Raw genomic sequence first — 27581 nt, forward strand, 5'->3', positions numbered from 1 at the left:
TACACAAAACATTCCTTTATTGCACCATGAACCGTTGCTACAATGTGGGCTGTTAACATTAAACCCCAGTATGAGGTGCAAAGTGTGTCCATGTTCAGGGTATCTACATATTGGCAGAAGACTGTAAAACAGAAGACCCTGTTCCCCTCAGAGAAGTAAGAGGCCCAGAGTCCACTTCATCAGAGGAAAAACAGTCTTAATTGTGAGCCCAAAATAGATACAAGGGCCAAAATTGGTAACAGTTTTTGTGTGTTATGCAGTGGAAATAATCGTTTTCAAGCTTCACACCCCATCTGTGAATAGAGAAAACAGATGCCAATGCTAAAAAGGCGAATGGATGGAGAACAGAGATGCAGAATGGATGGAGTGCACATGGACTGCCCCTCAGAAGCCACCATGCAGTATTGGCATATGAGAGATGAAATATGTCAGCCTTCGAGATAGCAGCAATTGTATTGGGAAACAACAGGTACAAAGGAACCCCTTTTTCTATTGGTGAAATATCTCATTAAAAAAATCTTGCAGGCAACTAGTATTCCTTTTAAATTGGGCAAGAAACAGATTCTGCCTCAGTGCTAAAGCAGCAATGATTCAGTCAGCCTCTTTCGAACACTAAATCTGTTGCGTGAATCAGATCTTCTAGAAGACTCCGCTTCTGCCTATCAAACTGTGCAACAATGCCCACCAGAAATTAATTTGCACAAGGGCAGAAAGATGGAAAAAGAGCAAAGATAGATATGTACTTGAATATTCAGATGCCCTACTTCAGGAGTTCCCAGTTTAGGATATGCAATGTTGTTGTTTTTATATGAAAGGACCTTCAAAAGTTCAGTTTTCAGTTTATACACCCAAAATCGTAAGAATTCATCAATAAATAAATAGACTCCAAGCTCCTTCAGAATGTCACTAATTAAAATCATGTTTAATCAAGGCAGGCCAATCAGACCACCAGCTTTTCTTGCGGAACAGAACTCAGTTCCAAAGATCGTCTGCAGCAAGAATAGGTGGTGGAGAATTCCAGAGGAAAAAAAAAATGTTTGTGATGGTGAGAATTTATGCTCATCTGAAAGGCTGAAACAAGGGACAGGTCATGCCCAGGTAAAGAAAAGTCATACAAATTAACACTCGTAATGACAGCTGTGAGGAAAGGATAAATGTCATTTCAGGCAATAATCTTAGACACCAAGTGGAATTCTCAGTTTACTTCAAGTTCTCCTGGCAGGAAAGGCTGCTGAGGGTGTCACAGCTCATCAAGCCTAGATTTCTGGGTGTAGAGCAGCAAAAAATTTCATTTCCAAGGGCTGACTGCCGTGCCCCCACTCTCCATCCACATCAAGTTACCCTGGGACAGTGGCGTTTTACTGGCATGGGATCTTGCAGCGCCCCTGGTATAGTAAGGTCAAGAACCTGTTTTCTCCAGAGGCTGTAGAGAAGCGATGCAACATCCTAGCACTCTGAATAGCAGCACCCTACTCAAGGCAAAAAGAGGCCTTTCTCCCCAGAAGTGGCAACTGGTGACTTGATTCAGGTCACTTGGAGCTCCCACAGTTTTAGAAGTTGACCACTGCATTTCTTCAGCCAAGACTCACCTGTTAGGTGGAAATGGAAATGAAATTAATGACACAGAAAAGTCCTCACCCTTGTGGAATCAGAATGACATGATCCCAGCTTCAAACCCAGAAGGGGAAAGAATGGTAGAATTAGTATGAAGTGACTTCATCACTCGTGTTCCCTAACTTCAGAGCCAAAATGCATCTTCTACATCCAGGATAATGCAAAAAAAAAAAAAAAAGTCACAACTGCAGTTTAACTATATCCAATGATATATATGTAAAACCAAGGGGGAAAAACCCAGAACAATAGTTATGCTGTGTAGCGCATGCTTAAGATATTTCTGCTTGGATTATTTATCACTGCTGTGCTGAGATCTCCATCTGAAGTAGACATGGGTGTGCAAGTAACATCTGTCAAGAAAGCATTAAACTACAACTTCCGGTTTGCAGGGCTTCGGCGGCAGGCAGGAATCCGCGATTGTGCGCGGCTTCTGCCTGGGCTCGCCGTTGGAGCATCCCAAGCCAGTCTGGCTTCGGGGCTAAGCCACCCATAGAGGTGGCAAAGAGGGGGGAGATCCCAGCAGGGTCGAGGGATGCCGCATCTTTCCTCCCCAGCTGGCTAAACTCCCTTTCCCGAGGGCGAACGGGTGGCGGTCAGAAATGGCCGCCTCAAAGAAGCACTCATCCGGAAAAGAAAGTGCAGGAGGAAGTTAAGAAGTGAAAGTTTTGACTGACCGGGATTAGAAGCAACAACCAAGATATCCTGGAATTTAAATTTTAAAAAAGATACATCGCTCCCAAAGAAGATTCGGAAGCAGCAAATGAAAGTGAAAAGGGAAAGTTTTTTTTTCTTTCATTCTCCTTCCTTACGTTGACAGCAAATAGAGATGAATGAGAAATCAGAAAAACCCGCTTTGGCATCAAGAGGTATTTAAACTGGATAATTAAATGTCAAGAGGACAATAAGGATTTCTGAACATGAAAAAAAAATATTTTTTTCTTGCTGTAAGTGGGAAGGGAGAGGAAAAGAATAAGAGTAGGATTTGGAAGGAGACTGCCTGGAATCTAAAAGAATCTAATTAAATTCTAACAAGACTTCTAAAAGATACATCTTAACTGGAACTTTGTAACTAAATAGTAACCCCAGGAAGAGAAAGTGAAAAAGAAGAAAGTGTTAAAAAAAACAGCTTGTGTGTATTTGGATTGCTTGGTGACTTTGGCACTTTTGGAAATTATATTTGAATGACTAAAAACACTTGGATGGTTGTTTAAAATTTTTACAATGGCATCACTTGTGGATGAACTGAAAATGGAATTTAAAAAATATAAAGAAGAGGAACAAGAAGGGAAGGGCTCTCTTGGCTCCGTTTTTCAATTCTTAGAAATGGCGATTTTTACCTATGAGAAACTACAAGAAAAGACTGCGCAACATGAAGATTGGGACAAAGAAGAAGCCATCTTTGACAAACAAGTAACTTTACTTAGGGAAGAAGGGGGAAAGGGGGAAAAGAGAATGGAGACTTTAAGACCTAAAAAAACAACCAAAAAAGGGAAAAATAAGGTGAAAAGTGGATATAATGTTAGAAAGCAACAGAAAAGGGGAACATAGAAGAGGGAAATAGAGGTGGAGAGACAAGGGGGTAAAAAGGGCAGAGAGAAGCAAGGGAGGAAGGAAGGGAAGAGAAGCTACAAAGGTGTGGAGCAAGATGTAAAGAAACAGGACTTATTTAGAGATAATGGGTAAAAATTTAACTGAAAAAGTGATTCTGCAAAGGTACATAAGATTGTATTGTTATATTTGTATTAGAAATAATGTAAGAAAATTGGAAACAACATATGATTAAAAAGTGGGATAAAATATTCAGTGTAATTCAGTGAAACTTTTGTGAACAAAATAAATGAAATGAAATAAATGAGAGAATTGAACTAGGAAGGAATGGGAACATTTTAATGATATAATGTTTTAAAATATGAGTGAAGTGGGGGGAAGTAACTATGGAAAGTTTATAAGTGTTCCCATAGAAGTATGATACTTATTTGAAAAATAATGTGTAAAATGTTTAGGTTTTAAATGAATACTAATATTAACAATAGATCTGAATTCGTATGAATTGTTGTTTTAATTATATATTTATAGATCTGAATTCGTATGAATTGTTGTTTTAATTATATATTTATAATTTTTTCTCTTTTTAAAATATAGTGTGTAACTTTAGAATGTACTAAGCAGAATCCGAATGGAAGTTATGTATTATACTAAGTGTTATAAATTTAGGGGAAAGATATAAAGGCATCATACTCCAATCAGTGATTACAGGAGAAATTTTGTTTAATTAGAAAAGATAATAGATAGCTGGAAACAGGACAAAGAATATAAGTATAATGACCTGAATTGAGATGAAATAAATAAAATAAAACTATGAAAGTTAAAAGAGGGGAGGAGCTATATAGAAAATGTAGAATGGTAATAAGATATGGAATGGTATATAAAATGAACATAAATTTGAATTTGTGTCTGTACGAAGAAATGTAACCCGGGATCAAGCTACTTTCAAAAAAGATGTTTTATGTTTTTATGTTTTTTTATGTTTTGTTTATGTTTGTTTTTAAAAATCAATAAAAAAATTATTTTTAAAAAAAGAAAGCATTAAACTAAATGCATGTTTTCTCAGAATCATTTGTCAATTGTGAAGCATGGATAAACAGGCCTGTGCATTTCTGCGTGCTCCAAGTCATATTTTGCCACCTGAATACAAATTCCCACACAACCCAACAATGTAAAATATTCTTTTGAAGAATACATAGCATTTTTACCCATCATGGACACTAGTTACCTTTCGTTCCCTTATAACTGGCCATTTCCTACTCCCTTTTAGCAATTCTATATAAAATAACTATAGTCAGTGGTTCTCAACCTTTTCTTCACCATAGGCCCCCTTTAAATACCTTTTGTGGCATGGGCCATGGCCATGGGCCAACAAGACAAGTCAAGGTAACATTTTTTCCAAGATTTTGCAGACCGCCTGTGATGATATCACAGGACCCCAGACCATAGGGTTGAGAACTACTGCTATCATCATCAATGCCACCCCATCTTTCTGGCAATAGGGTGTTCAATTTATTTACCTTTCAAAGCCGATAGCTCAAGCTAGCTACTTTGGCTGGATGTGTCACAGCCCAGAAGTTACGTCTGCTTTGCAATTTTTGGAAAACATTGTAGTTTCTCCTCCGTTCACGCTTGAACTTCTTAGTTTTTTTCACCTATGAATAAGAAGACTGTGTTTTATAGTCTAATTCCTGATACTGCAACTGTGATACAGGAATTATCTTACAGAAATACAAAACATTGTAGAGTGGACAATGCATTTCTAGAAAAGCCTGGCTTTAAAACAAAAACTGAATTTGCTACAAGTATTTTCAAGCCTTCACTTCTTCCTAAAACCAGTGTTCTAAACCATCGATCAAGCTTTCCAGGTTTTTCCAAGACTGCATTACTACTGTATATTAATATATTAATATTTACTATATTAAAGAACAATGGGGAAAAGTGTCGGAGAAGCAGAAGCATCAGGATTTACTACTACGGGGTTCTAACTGAATCCAAGATCTAACATATCCACAGGCTATATTACTTTATCTTCTACTCTTATCAACTATCTGAACTCTGTAGTATGTTCAGTGAAAATTATGCTTATTTTTCCACTGGATGGAGAAATGGTTATTTCTAGTCACAACAATGTCTATTTTGCAAATGTAGACCTGACCTTCCCATCACTCACATTAAAAGTGGAACTTATTCCATTCACAGAATGGAAACCATCAAATAAATGATCTTGCCAGCCTGACATGGGCAGGGGCAGAGAAAAATAAATTGTCTCTCATATTAAAGCAGAATGTAACTTGGTATGCATAAAGGCCACATGATCAAAAATTTGGGTTATGTTCTTGGACTTACATTATTGTTTTGTGTATTTCCTGATCAAAATATACTACAATAGTAATTCTCCACGTGCATGCATATTTACCAAAAGTATGAATTTCCAAACAGAAAATTTTGAAACTGAGTCCAAATAGTGGAGTTGGGGCACTGGTTAGGCTCACACGAAATGTCTGCGTACCTTTCCACCATCAAATTCTTCATCCCAATCATCAAGGATGGACTGCTTCTGGGACCATATAGCATCATGTATGGCATCCTGGCTGATAGCAGATGCTTCACCATTCCATGTGAAAACTGTGGATTAAAAGTAGAGCTGAGAGTGGCAGCATCCAACCTCTTTATTTCAGCTTACAACGGATTCCTTTTTTCTGCCTTGAAGATCAAGCAAGCAACTATTTCCAGAAGTACAAGCAGAGAAATAGGAGCACCTTACATTCACACGTCGCCATCGTAAACCTCAGGAGGCCATCACAAAATAACAGAACTATTATTTGCTTGCTTTCATTAAATGAAATATGAGTCCTTGATGATTTAGGATGGCAAAGACCATTCCAAACTTGGCACATTTCCAGTAGTTGAAGAATCAGAAATCAGATAGAACTTTTGCATGAGTCATTCCCATATATTCTAAATCCTATTCCAAGGTCTTTTCTTAGCTCCCAAAGTTTCTACAATACGATTCTGATGGAAGAAGTTAGAAATATGTTAGGTAGTAATTTTTCAGGTTATAATTTACTGCTAGATATCAAATTTGGCTAGAGAATTCAGAGCCTGCTAGGCCAACAGCTAGTTTGATCACATTTCATTATATTTTCCAAACTGTAACTTTCCTTATTTATATAGATGATCCTCGTTCAATGACCAGATCCTCAGCAACCGTTCGAACTTATGACAGTGCTGAAAGACTACTAGTTATGATCAGTCTTCATGCTTAGGTTAGTCAGTGTCCCAGTCACATGATCATTATTGGTGACTTTTTTGCCAGCTTCCTACAAGCATAGTCATTGGGGAAGCCAGCCGGAGGTCACTAACGACAATCACACGGTGCCTTTGGTGATTTGCTTAACGTTGGCAATTGGAAGTGCAGGAATTTCTGCCCCTAACTGACGTGGTTGTTACTAACAAACATTCCAATTGCCATCATTAATTACCTGTAAATGTGTTGCCCCCCTTTTCCCTTTATCTTCATTAGAAAGTGAAGTACAAGACATACAACAAAAATTGTATAGTAACGAGCATGCAGCAGTGTGACTCAGTAAAAACTTGGAAGAACATGCATGTTCCCAGTGAGAAAGATTTCCAAAGTCCTCATGAAAGCCGTAACTGGAAAAGGAGGGAATTCCAAATGTACTGAGTGTACCTTGCTTTCCATAAGCTTTATCCAAAGAATCCTTCAGTAGCTCCTGAACTACATCGACTGGTCCACATTCGTGCTGCGTAATTTCCTTCTTTGGGCTCAGGATATTGAGGGAGAACTTGTCCCTATGTCTAAGCTGGTTGCCCCAAGCCAATGCTGTTGTGAGAAGAAAAAGGTGAAGAGCATATGAATGTAAGAGATGTACATGCAAATCTCCTCTTTCCTGCCAGATGACCAAAGCAGGTAGCAATAGCAAAAGCAACTTACACACCGCTTCACAGTGCTTTACAGCCCTCTCTAAGGAGTTTACCGAGTCAGCTTATTGCCCCCACAATCTGGCTCCTCAAGAAGGACATCCCTAAATGTTCCTTTAGGGCAGTGCATTCTTAATGCAGTGGAATGACAGGCAAATTTCTCACGTTCAAGGTGAACACATTTAAGACATTAGCACATACTGAAGCATTTTACTTCTGCCAATTATTCTTCATGGCACTAAATATCTCGTGAAATAGTGTGTTGTAATTCAAGCATTTATAGCCAGAATCTGTCCTCCAAATCCATTCTTTTTCAGACTATCTATGCATGTCTGTGTGCAGGGAAGAGAGGGGCTGTTTACATCTTTCAAACAAGGCTGATGACAAGCTAGCAACATGGCTTATCCAGGAACAGATGCCTAATCTGTGAAATCCCCAAATGAGGTTTGGGTATAAACACTAGCGACACAAAAGGATCTTGGCGAAAATATCTTGGAATTAATACAATATACTGGTGCTAACAGATGCTTCTGTTTTAATTTGGATGTATAGACATCCGCTCTCATTTCTGATGATGTAATAGATTTTTATTTACAATTCAGCTTGAATGCAGTAAGTGGAAGGTCACCTACACTACATAAAGGAAGCCACGAAAACTATTTTAGGTGGGGATGTGACCTAAATACATTCAGTATCCAGATTGTGACCTCCCTTGCTTCCCCCTACCCAATCAACTTTGATGCAGGTGTATTACCAACCTGGAGGGCTGTCTCTAGCTACAGAAAGTCCATTCTCATTTAGTTCTTCTCGGGGGCTACAGACTTCAGCCACATGAGAATGCAATATCTTTCCTTGCTTATCTTTGTGGGGCTCACTCTCTCCATAAGAAGTGCTCTTGTCTGAACTGGGTGAAAGTAATTGCTTCTTCTTTTTCTTTTTCTTCTTTGTCCTACAGGAGGTGACTTCAGGTGGAGGAGAGCAGCTGTACATAACAGAGAAAAGGGTTGTTTTTTTAAAAATTGTTGTCAGCTTTACCAGTAGACCAGATAAGAAACCTGACCAGAGAAGCTAATTCTTCTCCGCTGTAAAGCTACTTTTAACAAAACCTTGCAAGTCTGAAAGTACAATATTCACGCTATCTCCTTTAGAGCCTGAGAAACTAGGCAGGGTTCCTTCCAAGCCTCTTTGCCCAGCCCAGTATCCAGCTGTGGGGCTATGCTATCTCTTATCATTCCCTAGGCAACAACTGTCTGGCCTGCCTTCCAAGGTCTTCCCCACATAACATTACAACCGGTCAAGTAAAACCTTGACTTGAGACAACCAGCCAAGCACTTACCAGTTCACAGGGGACAACAAAGACGAGCAGTCTTCCTCCCTTTGCTGCAGCCTTTTCTTCTTCTTTTTCTTCTTCTTCTGGATGGAACTACTAGCTATTGCCGCATCATCTCCAGCCCTTTTCTCTTCCTCCCCCTTCCTAGTCCTCACCAAGTTGGCTTCCTGTGCAGGGGAGCTCACAATGCTGCCATTTTCCTCAAATTGCCTCCTCTTGCTAGGAGGACCGGAGAGCCAAGTCCTCTCATCATTGAAGTCTTTCATGTTTCGGCTACCATGGTCATCCTGCTCTTCCACTGCAGAGCTATGCTTCCTTTTTTTCTTCTTACTGCTGACAACTGGTGGCTCTTTGCTGTTGTCTGGATAAGAGAGGTGTGGTGCCAAGGCGGGCACAAGAGGTGATGGGAGACAGGTGGCAGCAGAGGGGCAGCATGATTTGAAGCTGGGTGAGGGCATGAAGTTGGCAAGGGGACTGTCGGCTGTTTGTAGAGATACTGAAGATTTGGAAGCAGGTGAGAGCACCCTAGAGAACCACATAAACATACAATTAAGAAGACCCAGCAGATTCTGAAGCTTTGAAAATCTTTGGAAAATATCATTGCTGTCGCAATTCTCTAAGGGTCAGTGCCAACCATCTCACTAATTCAATGTACAAACAGAATGGCATTATCACATATCTGATTGCTTCCAGGTGAAGATTAGAATTACATTTTTCCCTTTTTCAAAAGATACAAATACAAACTTCGATCAAAATTATCCCAATTCCAGAACTGGAGCTATCGAAGATTTCACACCACTTTAGTTCCCAACCAAAGAGAATCATATAGCTGGGCATAAAAGCAGGACTGTCAACTAACATACTTCCAAGCATGGAGATTTTCCAATTATAGAATTTCTATTTCCTTATTTCACGGCCAAATCTGGAGCCTCCATGTTATGTAACAATGGCTGGGTCACACATCATGCTGGATCTTTAAAGTGGCTTGCATGGTTACGACTTATGTATTACGTGCAAACTAGTTAACTGGGGCTTATTTCCCAAATTATTATAATAAATCAAGATCGATGTGAACTCTAATTTGTTTTTCTCTTTGCAGATACATTTGAGGGTATTCTATAGTGCACAAGAATAGTGATGTTTCAAGGCATGATGGGAATGAAATGTTGCTGTCCCATATTACTTCTAGACTATGTCTAAATGACTAGAAGGCATTTCTCTTCAATATTTCCATCATTCTATTAATCTAGTTGCGCCTTTTGCCCTAGAACTCTCCTTTTTTTGTGTGGCAGACGTCTAATCTACACTAGTTCCTTTTTTTTTAAAATGCACATCCTATGTCTTTTTGCTAAATAAACTGACCTACACCATTTACTCAATTTACTTGAAAAAAAATAGTATGTGAAGCATTTACTATTCAGCAGCAGGACTGCATTTTGTTTCCAGAGGTTGATCTTTTGCTACAAAATATATTTATAACTAGGAATTATAGGTAAGCTGCGGATTGGTTCACAGGTCAATTACTCTATCCTAATAGCAATAGCATTCAGACTTATATACCGCTTCACAGTGCTTTACGGTGCTCTAAGCTGTTTTACAGAGTCAGCCTATTGCCCCCAACAATCTGGGTCCTCATTTTACCGACCTTGGAAGGATGGAAGGTTGAGTCAATCTTCATCAAACTCCTGGCAGTGAGCTGAATAATTAGCGTGCAATCCTGCATTCTAACCATGGCACCACTACAGCTCTAAGAAAAGCCTTCCAGGGGATGGAGGAAACAGAACTTACTAATATTAAATTATGCAACTGGAATCCGTTCTCAGGCATCATTTCTAGCTGAGCAAATGATGCTTCACCTCTCTGGATGCAATTTTCGGTTCCATAACATGGATCCAAAAAGCACCTGAACCAACCAGATTCCTCTGAGCTAGCCGGCTTTTAACCCAGAAATAATCCCCAGGAGGGATTCCAACAAAGACTTTAACTAACAAAAAGGCCTCATTGAGGTGCCCGTATTCCAATAGCACAGGGGCCACTTATGAGGCAGGCTGTCTCACCTTGAAGCCCTACTGGCCATAGCTTACCTGGGTTGGACAAGTGCAGCAGCGCAGACGAATTGGGAGGTATATGTGGCAACTGGGGGGGAATGGGGCGGTGCCTGATGCTCACTGCCGCTCACTTTCCGCAGGGTGTTGCTGCCCTGTAGTTATCGACATAAATAAAAACTTGGTGGTCTAAAAGGAGGTTTCCATGACCCCAGGGACAGCGGGTGGCGTAAGAAGAGAGGGTGGGCACAAAACAAAGAGAAGTAGGGGTGGAAGAGGGAGGGGAAGAAGAATCAGAAAAGTGTTTGTGGTTAGAAACAGAGGGAAAACAAGGAAGGACATGTCAAAAGACAGAAGATGTGTTAGAATAAATAATGGGCCACTGACACCTCCCCATTTCCCAGGACATGCTAGCTTTACCCCTGAAGGTCACACCCTTGCCAAGCTTGCTGTTCTGGCCTAATGAAGCGAAAGGGTCTCTCTCTCTCTCTCTCTCTTTCCAAGCAGACGCAGCAGGAGGGTGGACAGGCTGCGGTTCAGGGCCATGGGCTGCTCACAAAGCCAAGAGGCCTTCCTCAAAACGCCCCCACCCCCCAAGAGGGTTACCAACGCATGGCAATTCTCACCCTGGCCAAAGAGGGAAATCTGTCGCTTCTCAGTCAGTTCATATCATCTTAATTGTTCAATTCAATCCATTTTAGATTTTATTTTTCGTCCTGGTCCTGTCCTCTTCTTGGAATGCAAGCCTCAGCGTGCCATTCAAATGGCCTAGTAGGGCTCTTGGTTCCCCCACCCACCAAAAAGGTTCTACATCTTACTCTTCATAGCCAGAAAGAGGAGGGAGGAGGGAAGCCAACTCAACACATTTCACCCCCAAGGCCTCGGGGAAACAGTCTTGGGCACGGAGACTTCAAGTATAAAGCGTACTTCCCACAAATGCTGTCTACTGCGCTGGGGCATTGCAAGCTTGCTAGATGAGGTATCATTTTGGTTACTGCCCGCATATACATCTAGTCCTCCACTTACAATTCATTTGATGATCATTCAAAGTTACAACACCGAAAAAAAAGTGACTTATTAGCATTTTTCAGAGTTACAAGCTTTGCAGCATCCCCATGATCATGGGATCAAAATTCAGGTGCTTGGCAACTGGTTCATATTTATGACCGCTGCTGCTACGTCCCAAAGCCATGTGATCACCTTTCGAGGCCTTCTGACAAATATGGTCAGTGGAGAAGCCAGATTCCCTTAACCGCTAGTGATGAACTGATCGACTGCAGTCACTCACTTAACAATTGAGGGAAGGACGGTCATACAATGGGGCAAAAGTCACTTAACAAATGTCTCACTTAACCACAAAAATTTTGGGGCTCAATTCTGGACGTTAAGTCAAGGGCTAACTGTAGAGGACTCCTGAGCATATTGCGCCTTTATTGAGGGAAAGGCCACCTGGTTTTTCTTTATCAAGCTTTCCCCTTTCTCACCACCACTTCTTTCCACCGCCTCACATCCACCCCCCCGAGAATGGCACGCCCAATTCCTTCTCCCAAACGTACCTTCCTGGCAGAAAGTGCCAGTTTCTTTGCAGGCGGGGGTGACATGGTGCTTCCCAACTCCAGATTGGCTAAATTAGCCAACAATGGGGATTTCAGCTTGGCAAACTTGGTGTCCTCAGGAGCATGTTTCCCAGACACACAGTCCGATTCCTGAGAGGAAGAGTAGCCATCAGCTCCTACTGTGGCCTGAGAAAGTCCCTTCGCTGGCTTATGAGCTGGACTGGAGGAAGATGAGCTGCTAGAAGATGACGAAGAGGTCAAGGAGGAGTCCTTGCTTGGTAGCTCCGTACTTTCCTCGTGTGCTTTGGCTTCACAGGTTCCTCCAGAGCTGCTCGACAGCTGCAAAGATGCCACCAAGTTCTTACCTCCCCAGGAGCTCTGCTTGGCCAGCTCCAGTTTAGCACTGGCAGTCTGACCAAAGTCCTGAGAAGTTTTGAGAGACAAGGGTGGATGCTTCTTGGACCTTTTGCTCAAGTCATCCAAGAAAGCAGGCTTACTGGAGAGTTTGGGAGATGAGAATCCAACAGCGGGTATGAGCTTGGGAAGAAGAGGAGGAAGTATCCCATTCTGAGTTTTGTTGTTGGAAACAAAGGTGTTGCGGGAAACAGGAACACCAGATTCCTTGGGGTCTGAAGCCTTCTTAACCTGAATTGCATCTTGTCTCTACGGAGAAGATAGACAGAAGTGCTGGATCAGTAAAAGTATCCACTGCACCACGATCTGCGTAACAGGCACAATGTACATGTACCTGAAAGGTGAAAAGCTGGCTATAACTCTGGTGGCCTTGCCAAATGAAATAAGGTTGCTGTTATCTATATTAACCTAACCGTCTTAAGATTCAACCCCACTAGATCAACTCAAATAACTTAAATGGAATTCCTACAGATTAGAGCGAAATTCTGCTATCTCCGCAGAAGTTCTCGCAACAATAAAGCTGTACAGCTAGCAGCCAGATCTGAGAAATTAAAGTCAGAGCAAGATTTTTTATTGTCTGGGGGTGGAACATCATTACTTAATAGCTATAATATATGGATTCCTCTTCAGTGGCCCAAAATTGACTACTCAGGAGGCACATTTTCCCACCTACGTTTTCTCTCCTAGGTTCAGACGCATTAGACCAATTTTGGAGCATGGCTCTGGGGTGCCACTCACTTTGCTTATCAGTGGTGAGGCAAGGGTACCATTAGTTGCACTTTTCTTCAAGTGATCGGAGGAGATGTTTGTTCGGCTAGGCATTGAGCAATTGCTTTTGGAGACAAGTACTTCAGGATTCTTCTTAGTGCTTGGGATCCTTAAAGAAAAATATTTTATTTCATTAACTTATTCATCAATTTGCCTGACCCTTTGCCTTTCACTAAAGGTTTTCCTCAAATTCTGTACTGTCTACATCAGAAGTCTCCAAACTTGGCAACTTTAAGACTTGTGGACTTCAACTCCCAGAATTCTGGGAGTTGAAGTCCACAAGTGTCATGGCCCTGGTGGAGTCTGACTCTGAGGGAGAGGAGGAACAGCCTACAGGGAGTGGAAATGTGGCTCCGGAGGTTGTGGAGGAGGCTGGGGAAGGGCAGAGGCCGGCTGGGCAGTCAGAGGAGGACCCAGGCCCATCCCCTCTCCATCCTAGGGCACGCAGGGAGGAGAGGATAAGGGCGGGACATGGGGGGGGGGAGGGCCCCCACTGGGGAGGAGAGGGCCTTGATCCTCTTCATGGGCTGCAGCTGTGACAACTGGATAAGAGGACGGACATGCGTACGGGCTAATGCTGGAAAAAAGTGTGGAAATATCTCTATTAATTGTTCCTCTCTGAGTCTGGCGTCCTTCCCAGTGTGTGTTCTGATATCTGTGGACATCTTCAAGCCCTTATCTTGCCCGGTTTGTGTTGTGTTTTACTTTTTATAATTTAAATGGCATTTCCTCCTTCTTGTAACTGCTTGTGTGGGAGTTTTTTGTCTCCAGACAAGGATATTTGGAGCTTGGAAGCAAAGTGAAGGAATAAAAGGGGCTTCACCTGTTTTTTGTGACTGTGTTTATTTTGTATCTCACCCTGGGTCATCATAACAAGTCTTAAAGTTGCCAAGTTTGGGGACCCCTGGTCTACATCAATGGACAGCGAATCAGAGGTGGGACTCTTTTCCATCTCAGCCTGAAGGTGCTGGGGACTGGACCCAGAACTACATTTTTCCCCCCCACAGCAAGCATGTTGGCCCTTCCCTCTAACAGAAAGGATGGCTGGTGAACCATGATACATTGAACACATTTCTCAATAATTAACCAGGCCAATTCAGGTCACGAGTAGTACAAGGAGATGCTTGCCACTCAGGCTACTTCCCAGCCATCCAGAATTGCAATGGCGCCAACTAGGTCATCCCTAGTATTAAGGTTATTGGGTTTTGTTAGATAATGATCCTGAGCTTTTCAGAGGGCATAAAATAAGAAAGCACAAAACAAGAATGGCTTAGAAGACACCAGCTCAGATATCAGGGTGACAGCAACAACGCCCAAAGGGAAAGCAGGAAAAGCCAATAGGAACCACAAGCATCTCTTACCTAAGATAGAAGAGTACATAGGCCTGCTGGTTGAGAACAACTTTGATGTTGCTTGAATGTACCAGAGAATCATTCATCTGGTACCACTGCCCATTACTAGCCTAGATAAACAAAGAAAGAATAATTCATCACTACCCCCTAGTAAATCATCATTATCCTCAAAAGATGATTCCATACATGTATTCATTTATTTCATTCATTTATTAGTAGCAGCAAGCCAGGCAAATCAGCCCAAGCACAGCAATGTCTAAAGAGTAATACTGGAGATTATCTAAGAAGGTGGATAATGTCATACCTAATCCTAATATACTGGTGTCTGGCTAATTAATGTTATTAGACTTAAGGCATTAGGACAATCACTGTCTGGACTGAGCTCAATGCAGCTTATGATGTCACATCACTTCCAGTAATCTGTAGCTTGGGCATCTCAGAAAATCCCCAAATCACAGGTTCTTCCATCGCTGAGAAAACTTGGAGATGGACCACAAGACACAGAAACATTCTGCATGGATATTAAGAACTAGCTCTATATCCATGCTTTGCTATGAAACTGTGATCGGGCTTAGTTTTGGGGGAGGAAAATAAGGTGTGTGTGTGGGGGGGGGAATTCTGGCTCTGCCTACCAGCATCCATCAGTATTCATCTGGCTAGCATCCTGTCAGTGAGAGTTGAGGACTGTTTGGAAACTGAAAGAGAATTTGCTGTGTGAGCAAGGAGACAGCAAGGAGCCTGGGCGTGGCTTAGCTCAACTGTTCTGTACTAAAGCTGGTTGCTGCTGTGAAACTGAAACCGAAACTCCTCTCCTCTGCTTGTGTTTTGCATTTGGAACAGATTTCTTTTCAGGTGGGGAGGCAGAGTAGAACTCCTTAGCATCAGAGCATGTTAATAATAATAATATACAAAATACTAATGCTCTGATGGTCATTTCGAAAAATCCTTTCTTAGTGAGCACCTAGAAGCCAAGAGGAACATACGTGCCAAATTTCAAGTTTGTAGGCTTTACGGTTCTGGAGATTTTGTGATGATGCATGAGTGGTATTTCACTTTTACATAGACAAGATAACCACAGGGAAACAAAGTAAAACAGTTCTGGTGGTACATTGCAATTTTGTGAACTTCTCAAAAGGCATAGAAGTAAAGCCTTCTCCCCCCCCACTCCCCCAAGGCTAAAGCACACACAGCCTAGCGTATCCACAAAGACCCACCTTGACATAGCAGTAGTAATGCCCTGCATGGCAGCTGTATCCCGAGTGCACAAGTACAGCGTAGAGGCCATACATGACAGGGTCACCACTGCTCTGTGACATGTAAGGACGAATATTCAGGAATTCAGGGTAACCCACGTCCTACATGAGAGAGAGAAAGAGGTCGTAAAAATCTGTTCCACCTTCTATCCACCTGCACAAAGAGCATCAGCCTCACCTCAAGTCAGTGGTCTATAGATTGAGCTATCTACAGATTGGATTGAGCTACCTAACAGATTGACAGCCACTCTTAAAGGAGGTCAGAGGGACTGGCCATCTGGGTTCACCCAAGCCCTCTTTCTGAGAAGGGACCACCTCCTCCCCCATTCCTGATCACCTTGGTAATCTTGCCCCCACTGAAGTTGGCAAAGCGCTTGAGCGAGATGGTAAGGACATTAGAGGCCCGGTGGATGGTAAAACGCTTGGTGGCTGGAACTTTCTTCTTGCACCTGCGTGGAAGAGAAATGGGTGAGTTCTAGGCACCCGCTCAAAACATGAAGTACTTGAAACACAGAGCCAGTCCCTAAACGCCTATCCACAATAGAGGGTGCAGCTTCTGGACTGCTACTAACAGAGGCAAGTTTGAAGCATCTTAGGAAGGGCAGTTTCCTAAATCTCAGTCTGCCGTGTAACTGAAAGGAAGACAGCCCTAAATTTAAGGCCACCCCAAAGAAAGAGTGGTTTTAAAAACTCCCCTACTTCCATTATACTTGGACCGAATTTAAAGAGATCCTTCCATTTTAAGGACAAATTACTTGAGGAAAAATAAGTCACGTGCACTGGATAGTTTCTAAATATTTAGGAAAGCGATTGACTTCAAGCATTAAGCAGCTATCCCAAATGTAAAAATAGATATCAAAAGTTCATTTTCACTCGATTATTTCTCCATGACCCCATCCCTGCCAACTGATTAATTTATAAATGATTAGGTGGGGTGACCTTGCTTTCCCATTCCTTTAGATCTCAACAGGATTTGCAGAGAAATAGTTAAAAAAGATAAACAATCTTTATAGGAGCCGCTGTGGTGCAATGATTAGAATGTAATAGTGCAGGGTACTTCTGCTGATCACCGGCTGCCAGCAGTTTGGCACTTCGATTATCACCGGCTCAAGGTTGACTCAGCCTTCCATCCTTCCGAGGTGGGTAAAATGAGGACCCAGATTGCTGGGGGCAATAGGCTGACTCTGTAAACAGCTTAGAGAAGGCTGTGAAGCGGTATATAAGTCTAAGTGCTTTTGCTATTGCAATTTCTTTCACGAAAGGCAAATATACCTATCCCAGGATAATGTTGCAGGATCCAGTCTGGATCAATCACCAGGACCAGAGTGTCAACTACAAACCGAATCTGGCAGCAACCAATTTTCTGTTCCTCAGTTGCCACACAGAGGGGGAAGGGGGGGACAGAGGTTGGAATGCCTTACTAGACACAACAGAGAGCTTTCTCATGAAAACCAAGGCCATCTCTACTAGCAACAGATAAAGTTGGGGAAGGACTGCCTGAAAAGCCCACCAATTAATCCAATTGGCCAATGTGACCTGTGACACTTGGAGATGGGGTTATTTCCTAGTTCACTTATACTGAAACCACGGGAAAGATTTAGAAGTGGTTTTCCTTTGAAACTGTGCTGATATGATGTACTCAATAAAGAAGACCTTTGAGAAGGATCCTGGTCTCAGATTTCTGATTTGCTTGGATTCATTAGTCGGAGTCTTGACACAGAGATTTTGTCTGGGATGTCGGAAGACAAAACCTCTGGTTCTGGTAACTGATCCAGTTTGGATCCTGCAATCCTTTCTTTCTCTCTTTCTTTCTTTCCTCTCTCTCTCTCCCTCCCTCCTTCCCTCCGTGTGTGTGTGTGTGTGTGTGTGTGTGTGTGTTTAGGAAGGCCTTGGTTAACAATCATTTGTTCAGCAACTATTCAAAGTTCCAATGGTGCTGAACAAGAAGATTTAAAGCCGAACCTCAAGGGTTCAGCATCCTCACAGTCAGATGATCACAATTCAGGTGTTTCGCAACCAGCTCACAATTACCATAGCTGCAGCATCCCAGTCATGTGATTGCATTTGCGACCTCCACTGCCAGCTTCCAACAAGCAAAGTCAATGGGGAAGCCAGCAGGTCACAAATAGCGATCCTGAGACTGTGGGATGCTGTGACTGTGCAGGATTCACTTAACGATCACAACTGGAACTGCCAGCCCAAGTCAGCATAGACACATGACACTGTGCTTTAAGATTGTGTCACTTAACCAGGTCCCAATTAACACTGTTAAACGGGAACTACCTATATTTCTAATTATGTTAAGGGAAACCGTTTATACACATAGCAGAGAAATCCAGAGGGAAGCCAAGGGGGGGGAAAAATGTAACTCACTTGGCACACATGTAGGCATTCTCCCCACTCAAGACATCAGCTTTCACAAATAATTCTAATGCCCGTACAATGTTGGCTGCTTGCTGTAATAAAAAGAAGAGGGAAATTCGGCTTGAGACACCTAGAAATTCAGACTAAAGGGAAGTAAGTAACCTTTGTCTCCCTAAGAGTCATCTCTAGTTCTCTGGACCCAAAGATATATCTATAATCATATGCATTCATATGCACACACAAACAAACATATGCACACAAGCAGGCACACAAACGTATCCCCCAGCTATATCTCTCTTTATTTGCCTGTCCCTCTTAGTTATCAATGTTGCAAATACCACTGTGTAATAATATAGTGCAGTATCCTTTTGGGGTATTCCAGATCTAAGTGAGGGGAATAAACCTAAACAGCAGGCTAGGCAAGTGGGTGTGCTCTAGCTACTTCCTCCTATTAGCATTTTAGCAGCTTTTACGCCTTTTTATACAGGACAGCTGCCCTTTTTCTGCAAAGGCCGTGAGCTTTGAGAAATGGTATGCTTGGAACAGCTTCCTATCAGCATATCTACCCCATGGTTTAAAACAATTCAGAAAGTGGACCTTCAATATTTCATGATGATCGCAACCGACATCTAGGCGATACCATCCTTTGAGGTGGGTTTTAAAGAAAGCAAGCAAGAGAAATAATAATGCTGGCATACCCTGATTTCCAAAGCCACATCCAGGTAAGGGTCGTACGTATCTGAAACACTCTTGCACACGGAGCACTTCACTGCAAAGAAAGCAGAACAGTTGCTTGCCTGTTCTTCACGGTCACAGCTCCCTGCCAATGTCACATTTCATACTGAGACAGACGAGGTTTCCGTCTCTGCGTCTAGCAAAACCACCAATGAAATCAGCTAAGCTACCAGGTGCTTACTATCCGCTTCGTAGCCTTGATAGAGGCCAAAAACTAGAAGGAAAGGCCTACAGCAGGGGTGTCTAACTCAAGGCCCGTGGTCTGCATCCAGTCTGCAGGGTGCTTAAATCTGGCCCGTGGGCTGGCTTGGGAAACAGTGAAGGACTGGCCCACAGTGCCTCTGCCAGCAAAAATGGAACTTGAAAGGGTCACGTTCTGCCCTTCCGAGCTCCATTTTTGGCTGCAACAGCCTCCTGCAACCCGCTGCCAGTGAAAAGAGAGCTTGGAAGGCCACCACAGGCGCCCCCAACACAAGTGACGTTGAGCTGGCCTTGCCCCCCTGGCCACACACCCCAAGCCCCACCCCCAGGTCAAGCACAACCCTAATGTGGCTCTCAATGAAATCGAGTTTTGACATCCCTGGTCTACAGTGTCTGGAAAGCAACTATAAATCAACTGAACCTATAGAGGTATAATTGGGCACTGAAGGGAATTTTGGAGATGCCATATTATAACAGACTTAGCCAAAATTTAAAACTCCAGGAATATGGAAACCTCCCAGCACACCCTCATCTGGGGCCTCGCTAAGCCGCGCTCACCACGAGATCGGAGGTAGCCGCCAAAGATCTGGTGCACCAACGTGGTGGCCTGAGTCTGACGATCCAACCTGAAAAGACAAGCAATTGGGTGACTAGATTTCAGAAATGCTTTCATTTAAAACAAGGGTCCCCAAACTCTGCTGCTCATTGATCTCTTCGTGAGGTTTCAGATAGTTCATTCACCCCCAACATTTATTATATGAAAATGTAATAAATACAATGTTAAACCATAGAACCATAAATAGTAATAGTAATGATCAATAATCCCATTGATCCTTGGAGGTTAATATTGATCACTGGGGAACTCTGATTTATACTGAGTGGCCTAAATAAGGATAAGGAGTGTTGCTACACTACATTTTCCAGGAATTGTAAGTAGCACAGCCTATAATGAGACATAATGGGGGGTGTAGCTCAAAAATACCTGATAAAATGCCATTCTTCATTAATGAGTTAAAACACAAGCAATCAAAATCACCAGGCATGAATTTCCTCCTCTCAAGAGCAAAGAATACCTGCAACTCTGGGTTAAACTGATGGATTTGGGGTTTTCTATGAGCTCAATTGTTCTCTTCAAATGTTGTTGTTAACAGTGCACTGATGATGTTATCTAGCTTGGTAACAAAACATCTTCAAGAAAATGATCGAGCTCAAAGAACACCAAGAACCTAACATGCTGTGATGGCGCAGTGGTTAGGATGCACTACTACAGGCTACTTCTGCTGATAGCTGGTTCCTGCCATTTGGCAGTTCAAATCCCACCAGGCCCAAGATTGACTCAGCCTTCCATCCTTCCGTGGTGGGTAAAATGAGGCCCCAGACTGTTGGGGGCAAATTGCTGCCTCTGTAAACTGCTTAGAAAGGGCTGTAAAACGGTATATAAGTCTGTGCTTATTGCTATTTCTTCCTTCAATAGGATCTTTTGCTACCTTTAAAGCAAGGATTACTTGCTTTAATATTTACTTCCATAGCAAGGAAAGGTAGACCTAATCACTGTTGCTTATGTAGCATGCATTTTCCCCTTTCCCCATATATGGGAAAGCTAATGCTTCAGTAAACGAATTTAATGAGGACACAATTACAAGATCAGTTCAACCCCGTGTTCTCTCCCAAGCACACAGCAAGCGAGCTAGTTGTTCATACTTAGTGTAACCGTTGAGGCAGGCCTTTTGCATGGCATCAATGGTGTAGCGCAAGAACTCATGAGCATCCTCCTGACTACCAAAACGGAAGTGTCGTGCAATCTCTGCCAAAGGAGATAAAAAAAGAACTTCCAGAACACCTCAGAACAGTTTCAGAAACAAATGTCATTACTGAACCCAGCATGGAAACTCAAAAGTTGTTCTTTATAAACTGACCACCATCAAAACCAAACTCTCCACCTAAGCATATCTAAGAAAAATGTTGATGAGTAAAACAAAAAATAAAATATAGTAAAAAAAATGTTTTTGAAAGAGTCACTTTGGTCTAATGCCTAAGGCTATTATACGCTAGAACAGAGGTCTCCAAACTTGGCAACTTTAAGACTTGTGGACTTCAACTCCCATAATTCTCCAGCATAGCATAGCTGGCTGGAGAATTCTGGGAGTTGAAGTCCATAAGTCTTAAAGTTGTCGGGACCCCTGCACTAGAAAGTGGAAAAGTGTGAGTTCTAGTCCAGCTTTGGCCATGAAAGTCAGCTGGGTGACTTTGAGCCAGTCACTCTCTCCCAGTCCAGCCCACCTTACAGGGTTGTTGTTGTGGGGAAAATAAAAGGAGGGAGGCTTGTTGGATACGATCACTGCCTTGAGTTATTTGTACAAATATTAATACAATTATAAAAAATAAAATAACATTTTTTAAGTTTCACCCTTACAATCTTTGAGATGTGTTCAGTTATATCTTGCAAAATCCTGAAAAAGAGCATCTTTGGACCACAACTTTTTCTCCGATGGCTGACATGTCTTAATACTTCTCTTTGTAACCATAAATTCTAGAAATCTTGCTTTAAAAAAAAAAAAAACAGCATTCACACATGAAAATATTTAAATTATGGTCAACATCTCAAAAGGATCACTGGTCTCTTGCCCTATATGAACTGGACAGGTAGACGTTATTCCAAACCCCTGCTTACTTTTAAGATCTCTGATGAAGGACACAGGTTTGATGGCATTACCACTATTGGCAAAAGCCTGGATCATGTGATTCTGCATTATGCACATCATGCAGAAGCCTCCTTGGTGACCTGGAAGGGAAAATAAAATCACAATTGGCTATTTTCATTAATAGCTACATTATACATCTTCCGTTATATCACTTTTTTTTTTTTGCTAGAAGCAAAATAAAGATAGACCCTACACTTGAAATCTTCACTTTACTGAAATAGCTTACCCACTGAGTTGTGATCAGACCTACAGGGATCATCACTTAGTCAATCTGTCTATATAAATGCTCCAACACTGAAAGTTTTGAAGAAGAGATTGCATAACCGTTTATCTGAAATGGTATAGGGTTCTCTGCCTAAGCAGGGGGTTGGACTAGAAGACCTCCAAGGTCCCTTCCAATTCTATTCTATTCTATTCTATTCTATTCTATTCTATTCTATTCTATTCTATTTCTATTCTATTTCTATTTCATTCCATATCCATCCATTTTGTCTTTTTTCCTCTTTTATGTGCTGGCTAAAGGCCATAATAAAAAATATAGATTGATAACCTGGACAGTTTAATAACTTCCTATCCTGACTCCAAGCTTCTCTGCCACATACCTGTAAATCTCCTCAATGCAATGCCACCCATTAAGCAGCTCAGACAGGAAAAATTATTCAAACAAGGGGAAATTTTTCTAAAATATGTGCATTAAGCTGCTGGTCCCTTTTTGAGCGCAAAATGATCCTTGCTGCTATTTAAATAGCTCATCTGACTTTTAAAACAAAACCACCAAAGCTGCCATCTACCCACTTCTACCTAGATGTACACTCTTCAACTAAGAGTCAGTACCACTAGTACGGAAGGGATGGCGTAGTGAGGAAAGCAACTCTTATGTATCCCCACAGCTGGCCCAAGACCTTCACAGCTGCCAGCATAGTCTGCCAGTCTCCCATCATAAGCATTTATGCGATGAAAGGCAGCTGCTAGCTGGAACGTGATACAGCACTGCATGTGGGCTAACCTTGAATTACTCACCCTTCTCTTATACCCCACAAGCCAAGGAAAACCCACCCACTATGCTCGCACAACATTGCAGGCCCATTAAAGATAGTCCTCGACTTACAGCCATTCATTTAGTGGCCGTTCAAAGTTACAAAGGCACTGAAAAAAGTGACTTTGTTATGACCATTTTCCAAACTTAGGACCATTGCAGCATCTCCATGGCCACATGATTTACACTCAGATGCTTGACAACTGCTTTATATTTAGAACGGTTGCAGTGTCCTGGGATCATGTGATCAACTTTTGTGACTTTCTAACAAGCAAAGTCAATGGGGAAGCCAGAGTCACTTAACAACCGTGTTACTAATTTAACAACTGCAGTGATTCACTTAACAAACATGGCAAGAAATATCATAAAAGCAACCTCACTTAACAAATTTCTCACTTAATAACATAAATGTTGGGCTCAATTATGGTCATAAGTTAAGGACTACCTATATTACAGTTAACTAACAAAGAGTAATTAAAGTAACTCTTTGTCACAAGAAGCACTGCTCCTAGATTTCAGTTGCAGAAATCAAAGGCCTCAGTAATGGAACATATCCAAATCCTAAACAAAAAAACTCAAATGCAGCAGAATCTAAAATCACAGCCTAACTTCATGATATAACGTTTTCTTAAGCGCAAACTGTTGGAGATACTTCCTAGTGTCTAAAACACATTGAGATTCTTCTCATGTAAGTCCGTTAAAGCATAACCACATATATGATATTGGAAAAATCCTAATGTTTCCCACAAAACACTATCAGAATAGAGGGATCAGAAATTTGTAATTAGAAATTGTACAGCAGTTCAAAAAGTAAGCTCCGATTGAGTGTGTGTGTGTGTGGGGGGGGGAGATTTCCACATAAAATGGGCAGAATTATAGAATTTGAAATTATATTTTGGAATAAATAACATCATCATCATCTGAACAACACTTCCGAATGGTCTTGCCTGATTTTTACCTGGCTGATCTTGCTATGAGCCTTCCTACAATCCGGTAATGTAAAAGGATATAACTTCCTCCCACAATGCATGGAAGATTAACTCCAATCCTATGCCCATGGGATTGATGAGATCGTGGCAGAAGCAAAATCAGACATAATTTTCTAGTTTGGGGGACAGTAATTCTGCCTGCATCGATGCTTTGAAAGTAATAATGGGAATGAAAAAGGAGTAGCTTACCAGAAGCAGCCCTGAATCCATCCGAATCCTTCCACACACCAAAAGACATACACCAACAATGTTGCACACATGTACCCTTCTAAATACCTCATTCCCTGACCATTCACCTTCATAGGCTTTGGAAAATGAAACAAGTAGTTCCTATAGCCTTTGCTCTAGGGCAGGGGTCTTCAAACTTGACAGCTTTAAGACTTGTGGACTTCAACTCCCAGAATTCCTCCTCTAGTCATGTTAGCTTGAGAATTCTGGGAGCTGAAGTCCACAAGTCTTAAACTTGCCAAGTTTGAAGACCCTTGCTCTAAGGGGAAAAGAGATATGAATAGCACTGCAAAACACATGCAAGCTCAGCCACACACTTACAGTTGCGGCTGTGCTCCTTAGAAAGCAGATAATTTGCTAGAGGTGGGGTGTACGTCAGACACTGCAGGGTTGAGTTGAGGAAGCAGGTGTTGCCCAGGTTGTGGAGACCAGCTCCAACACGGTACACCCGCTCCCATTTTAGAGAGAGTCGCTCCAGAGGGAAAAGGACCTTTTGGGGAGCTGGCACCCCATCACTTCCTGACACATGCTCATTACCTGTTGGAAGAAAAAAGGAGAAGTCAGCAAGTCAAAACCAAAATAAGACCTCATTCTCCAAAAGACAAGTGCAACGAACAAGGCAGTCACCTTGTTTTCGTATGGGTCCCTCTTCAGAGCCCTTGTGCCGACTGCAGTTTTCTGTCCTCGGGTTCAACAAAACATACTTGCTCTTGAGGGTCTCCAGCTGGTAGGAGAAGTTTTTGGAGGCTGGTTCAAACTCAATCTTTTGCAGCAAAATCTTCTTGGCAGAAGCTGCCAACAATTTACCCAGTTCAACATCGTCAGCAGAGTCTTTTCGCCCAGGCTTTAGGGCTTCTTTTAATTTGTCCACTATTGGCATGGTGCATCACTTGGTAAAGGCAACAACCACCATCCTAGCAAGGCAACTTCACTCTGCAAAAAAAAAAAAAAAAAGGTTATTTGACCTCAAAATCAAATGCCTCCAGCTCAGCCCTTTTTTCTCTATAGTACTGTAGTAAAATCCACCCTCAAATACGTTATTGAGACAATCTGATAATCTTTATTTCTTTACTTCTAGTTCTATTTTGCTTGTTGTGCCTCTCATCTTTCTATGTTGAATATGGATTATAAGGACTGGGCGGGTACCTTTTTAAATTGCCATGAACTTTTATGATGCTTTAGGAATCATGATCAACATGAATTTGGTTTTCATACAACACAAGCTTCTGTTTAAAAAAAATCTATAACCAATCTATCTTTAGATTAATTATCTAATCTTTTTAAACAATCAGATAAATTCAGAGCACACCTATAATTAGATTTCCCAACTGTAAAATTTCAAATGCGTAGCAATAAATATATATTATCTATTAAGATACAGGAATAAAATTCCTGTATCAAAAACTAGAAATATACTTATTTGAAAGGCAGGATTGGATAAAAACTACAAAATATTTTTTTTTACATTTCTGAAAAGCCTACAATTGTATGTACATCATTAAGCCTTTCAATGTATCCTTTAGTATCTCATACCTCCTGGACCCAAAATTCTCTACTCAGTAAACAGACTTTTTCCCCAAAAAAATCCAACGAAGGATTAGATTATATAATAGTTTTTGCTGCATATGAGGGCTCTAAATGTACTTTCATGTTGCTTTGCAACTAACTGGAAATTAACTTGTAAATGATGTATTTCTGTTTCCTGAAATGACTGTGCTCTAGAACATGCAATTCACATTATAGCCTTTAATGAGGTGTGAAATTTGCTTAGTCTTAAGACAGACAAATTAGCAGCCATAGCAAGAAATATAAATAACATAAATAAATAAAAAGGCTCACACTATTATCTGACCATTTCGTGGATTGCCTTGAAATTTGATTGGCAATAGTTTTACTTCCCATTAAGAAACCCCAAGGGTCTCTACTAATAGAAGATTAAAACATGCTGCCAGGCTGAATAGATGAACCTTTCTTATAAATATAACAGGAAAAATCCATATTGTACTCTGTTTTTGAAAGAAAGGGGGGTTGCATCATGTGTCCCTTTTTGGGGGGAACCAGGTATTTTTCCAGGGTGCGTGTGTGTCTGTGTAGGTAACTGTATACATGAAATGCTATCACACACATTACAGCATACTTTTATCTGAACATGAGCACCTCTCTAAAATAAACAGTGTCAGGAAAGTTTCCTCAGTCTACCTTGCTTCAAATTTGCCACTCACATTTTTTTTTTCTGAACCTCCCAACTTCTCACACAGAGGGATCACAGTTATCTAACAAAACAGTCTCCCACACCTGGGATGTGCTGGATTTACATTACATAAATTCCGGCTAGTGGGCAATTAAATAGAGCATACCTGGAGGGCACCAGGTGTCACATGCAAAACAAATCTCATCCACTTGGCAAGTGGGAGCATCTAACGGGGCAGCCAAGGACACACAAGATAGGGATGCTAAGGAAACAACATGGGAAGTTGGGGGAGGAGGGAGAGATGCAAGCGCATGTCAGGAGAACTGAATCATCAGGGAGAAGAGAATGTCACTGGGTGCCTGGAAGCAAACTTCTCCAGCGCAGCCTCACAATTCCTTTCATCCGGGGTGAAAGGGAGAAAGAAAGGAGGGAGGTTGCTCTGTGAGATAACAGGCCAAAAGGAGCCCAGCGTTTAGCAAAAGGCATTGTTGCAAGGATTCAGCAGAAACGCCCCCATTCTAAGGGGGAAATGCTTCGTCTACCTTCCGATCTGTTGACCACAAGACAAGAAGGGACTCAACTCTTTCCCCCTCTCGCCCTCTGTCCTTCCCCACCTCGCTTCCTTTGCAAAGAGCGCCCGCGCCTTAGACCCACCAGCCTCAGTATGTGCCTAGAGTTTGGGGGTAAGCCCCGCGCAATTCCCCCCACTTCCCAACCAGATACGCTGTCCTCCCCCAGCCCAGAAAACCTTGGCCGAGGTTAATCCGGCGGCCCCTAAAGCCAAATTCCAAGGCGCTCCGGAGCCTCCGGCGTTCGTGCAAGGACACCTACATGCGTCGCCTTCCGGAGACGGTCCAGGCAGGGCCTGGGCTCACAGCGGAGGCGGCTCCTCCTCGGCACGGCCCCGATTCACCGGGTACGCCACGGGGATTCGAGCAGAAGTCGCTCGCCCTGACGCCAGGGACCATCAATCCAAGCGAGCACGGCCGAACAAGAGCTGCACAGGAATAGCCGCGGTGAGGGAAGCGGGGGAAGAAGGGTCACGCAGCCCAGGCAGTCGGACTCCCGAGCGATCGCTCTCCGCGAGCAACCGCCACCCCGTGGCCCAAGCCCTCTCCGTTGCACCGACCCCCTCGCTCGCCCCGCGCTCTTCCTCCCGTTCTCATTCTGACCTTTCACTCACCATCCGGAGCGGTCCCTGCGCTCCTAGAGCGTGTGCGCATACACAACACGTGTCCAACGCAGCGCATAGGGAAGGCGAGAGCGCAGCTGCTAGGCCGCGAATCCAGGCCCAATCCGCCTCCTGACTGGGC

The 27581-nt window shown here is 42.4% G+C and overlaps 1 protein-coding gene across 3 annotated transcripts; it reads right to left on the bottom strand.

Moving 5' to 3' along the window:
* Positions 1-27581, bottom strand: USP36 (ubiquitin specific peptidase 36). Of its 3 annotated transcripts, none has more exons than XM_026701817.2 (20): positions 27441-27581; positions 24705-25010; positions 24399-24614; positions 21794-21904; positions 20824-20926; positions 19681-19748; positions 18885-18955; positions 18196-18278; positions 16160-16271; positions 15784-15924; positions 14579-14679; positions 13188-13326; positions 12036-12698; positions 10519-10634; positions 8441-8959; positions 7863-8086; positions 6854-7006; positions 5672-5787; positions 4680-4814; positions 1-1589 (listed from the first exon to the last, which is right to left on the bottom strand). In XM_026701817.2, exons 2-19 carry the CDS (start codon positions 24955-24957, stop codon positions 4683-4685), a joined length of 3321 nt encoding a protein of 1106 aa, XP_026557602.2. In that variant the 5' UTR covers positions 24958-25010; positions 27441-27581; the 3' UTR covers positions 1-1589; positions 4680-4682. The 3 variants fall into 3 exon arrangements, with proteins under 3 accessions (XP_026557602.2, XP_026557601.2, XP_026557603.2); XM_026701816.2 differs by having other exon boundaries at positions 27452-27568; XM_026701818.2 differs by lacking the exon at positions 27441-27581 and adding an exon at positions 27100-27265.

The sequence above is a fragment of the Pseudonaja textilis genome, chromosome 2, assembly GCF_049901715.1.
Source record: "Pseudonaja textilis isolate UNSWEBS1 chromosome 2, rPseTex1.2, whole genome shotgun sequence".
Classification (NCBI taxonomy): Eukaryota; Metazoa; Chordata; class Lepidosauria; order Squamata; family Elapidae; genus Pseudonaja; species Pseudonaja textilis.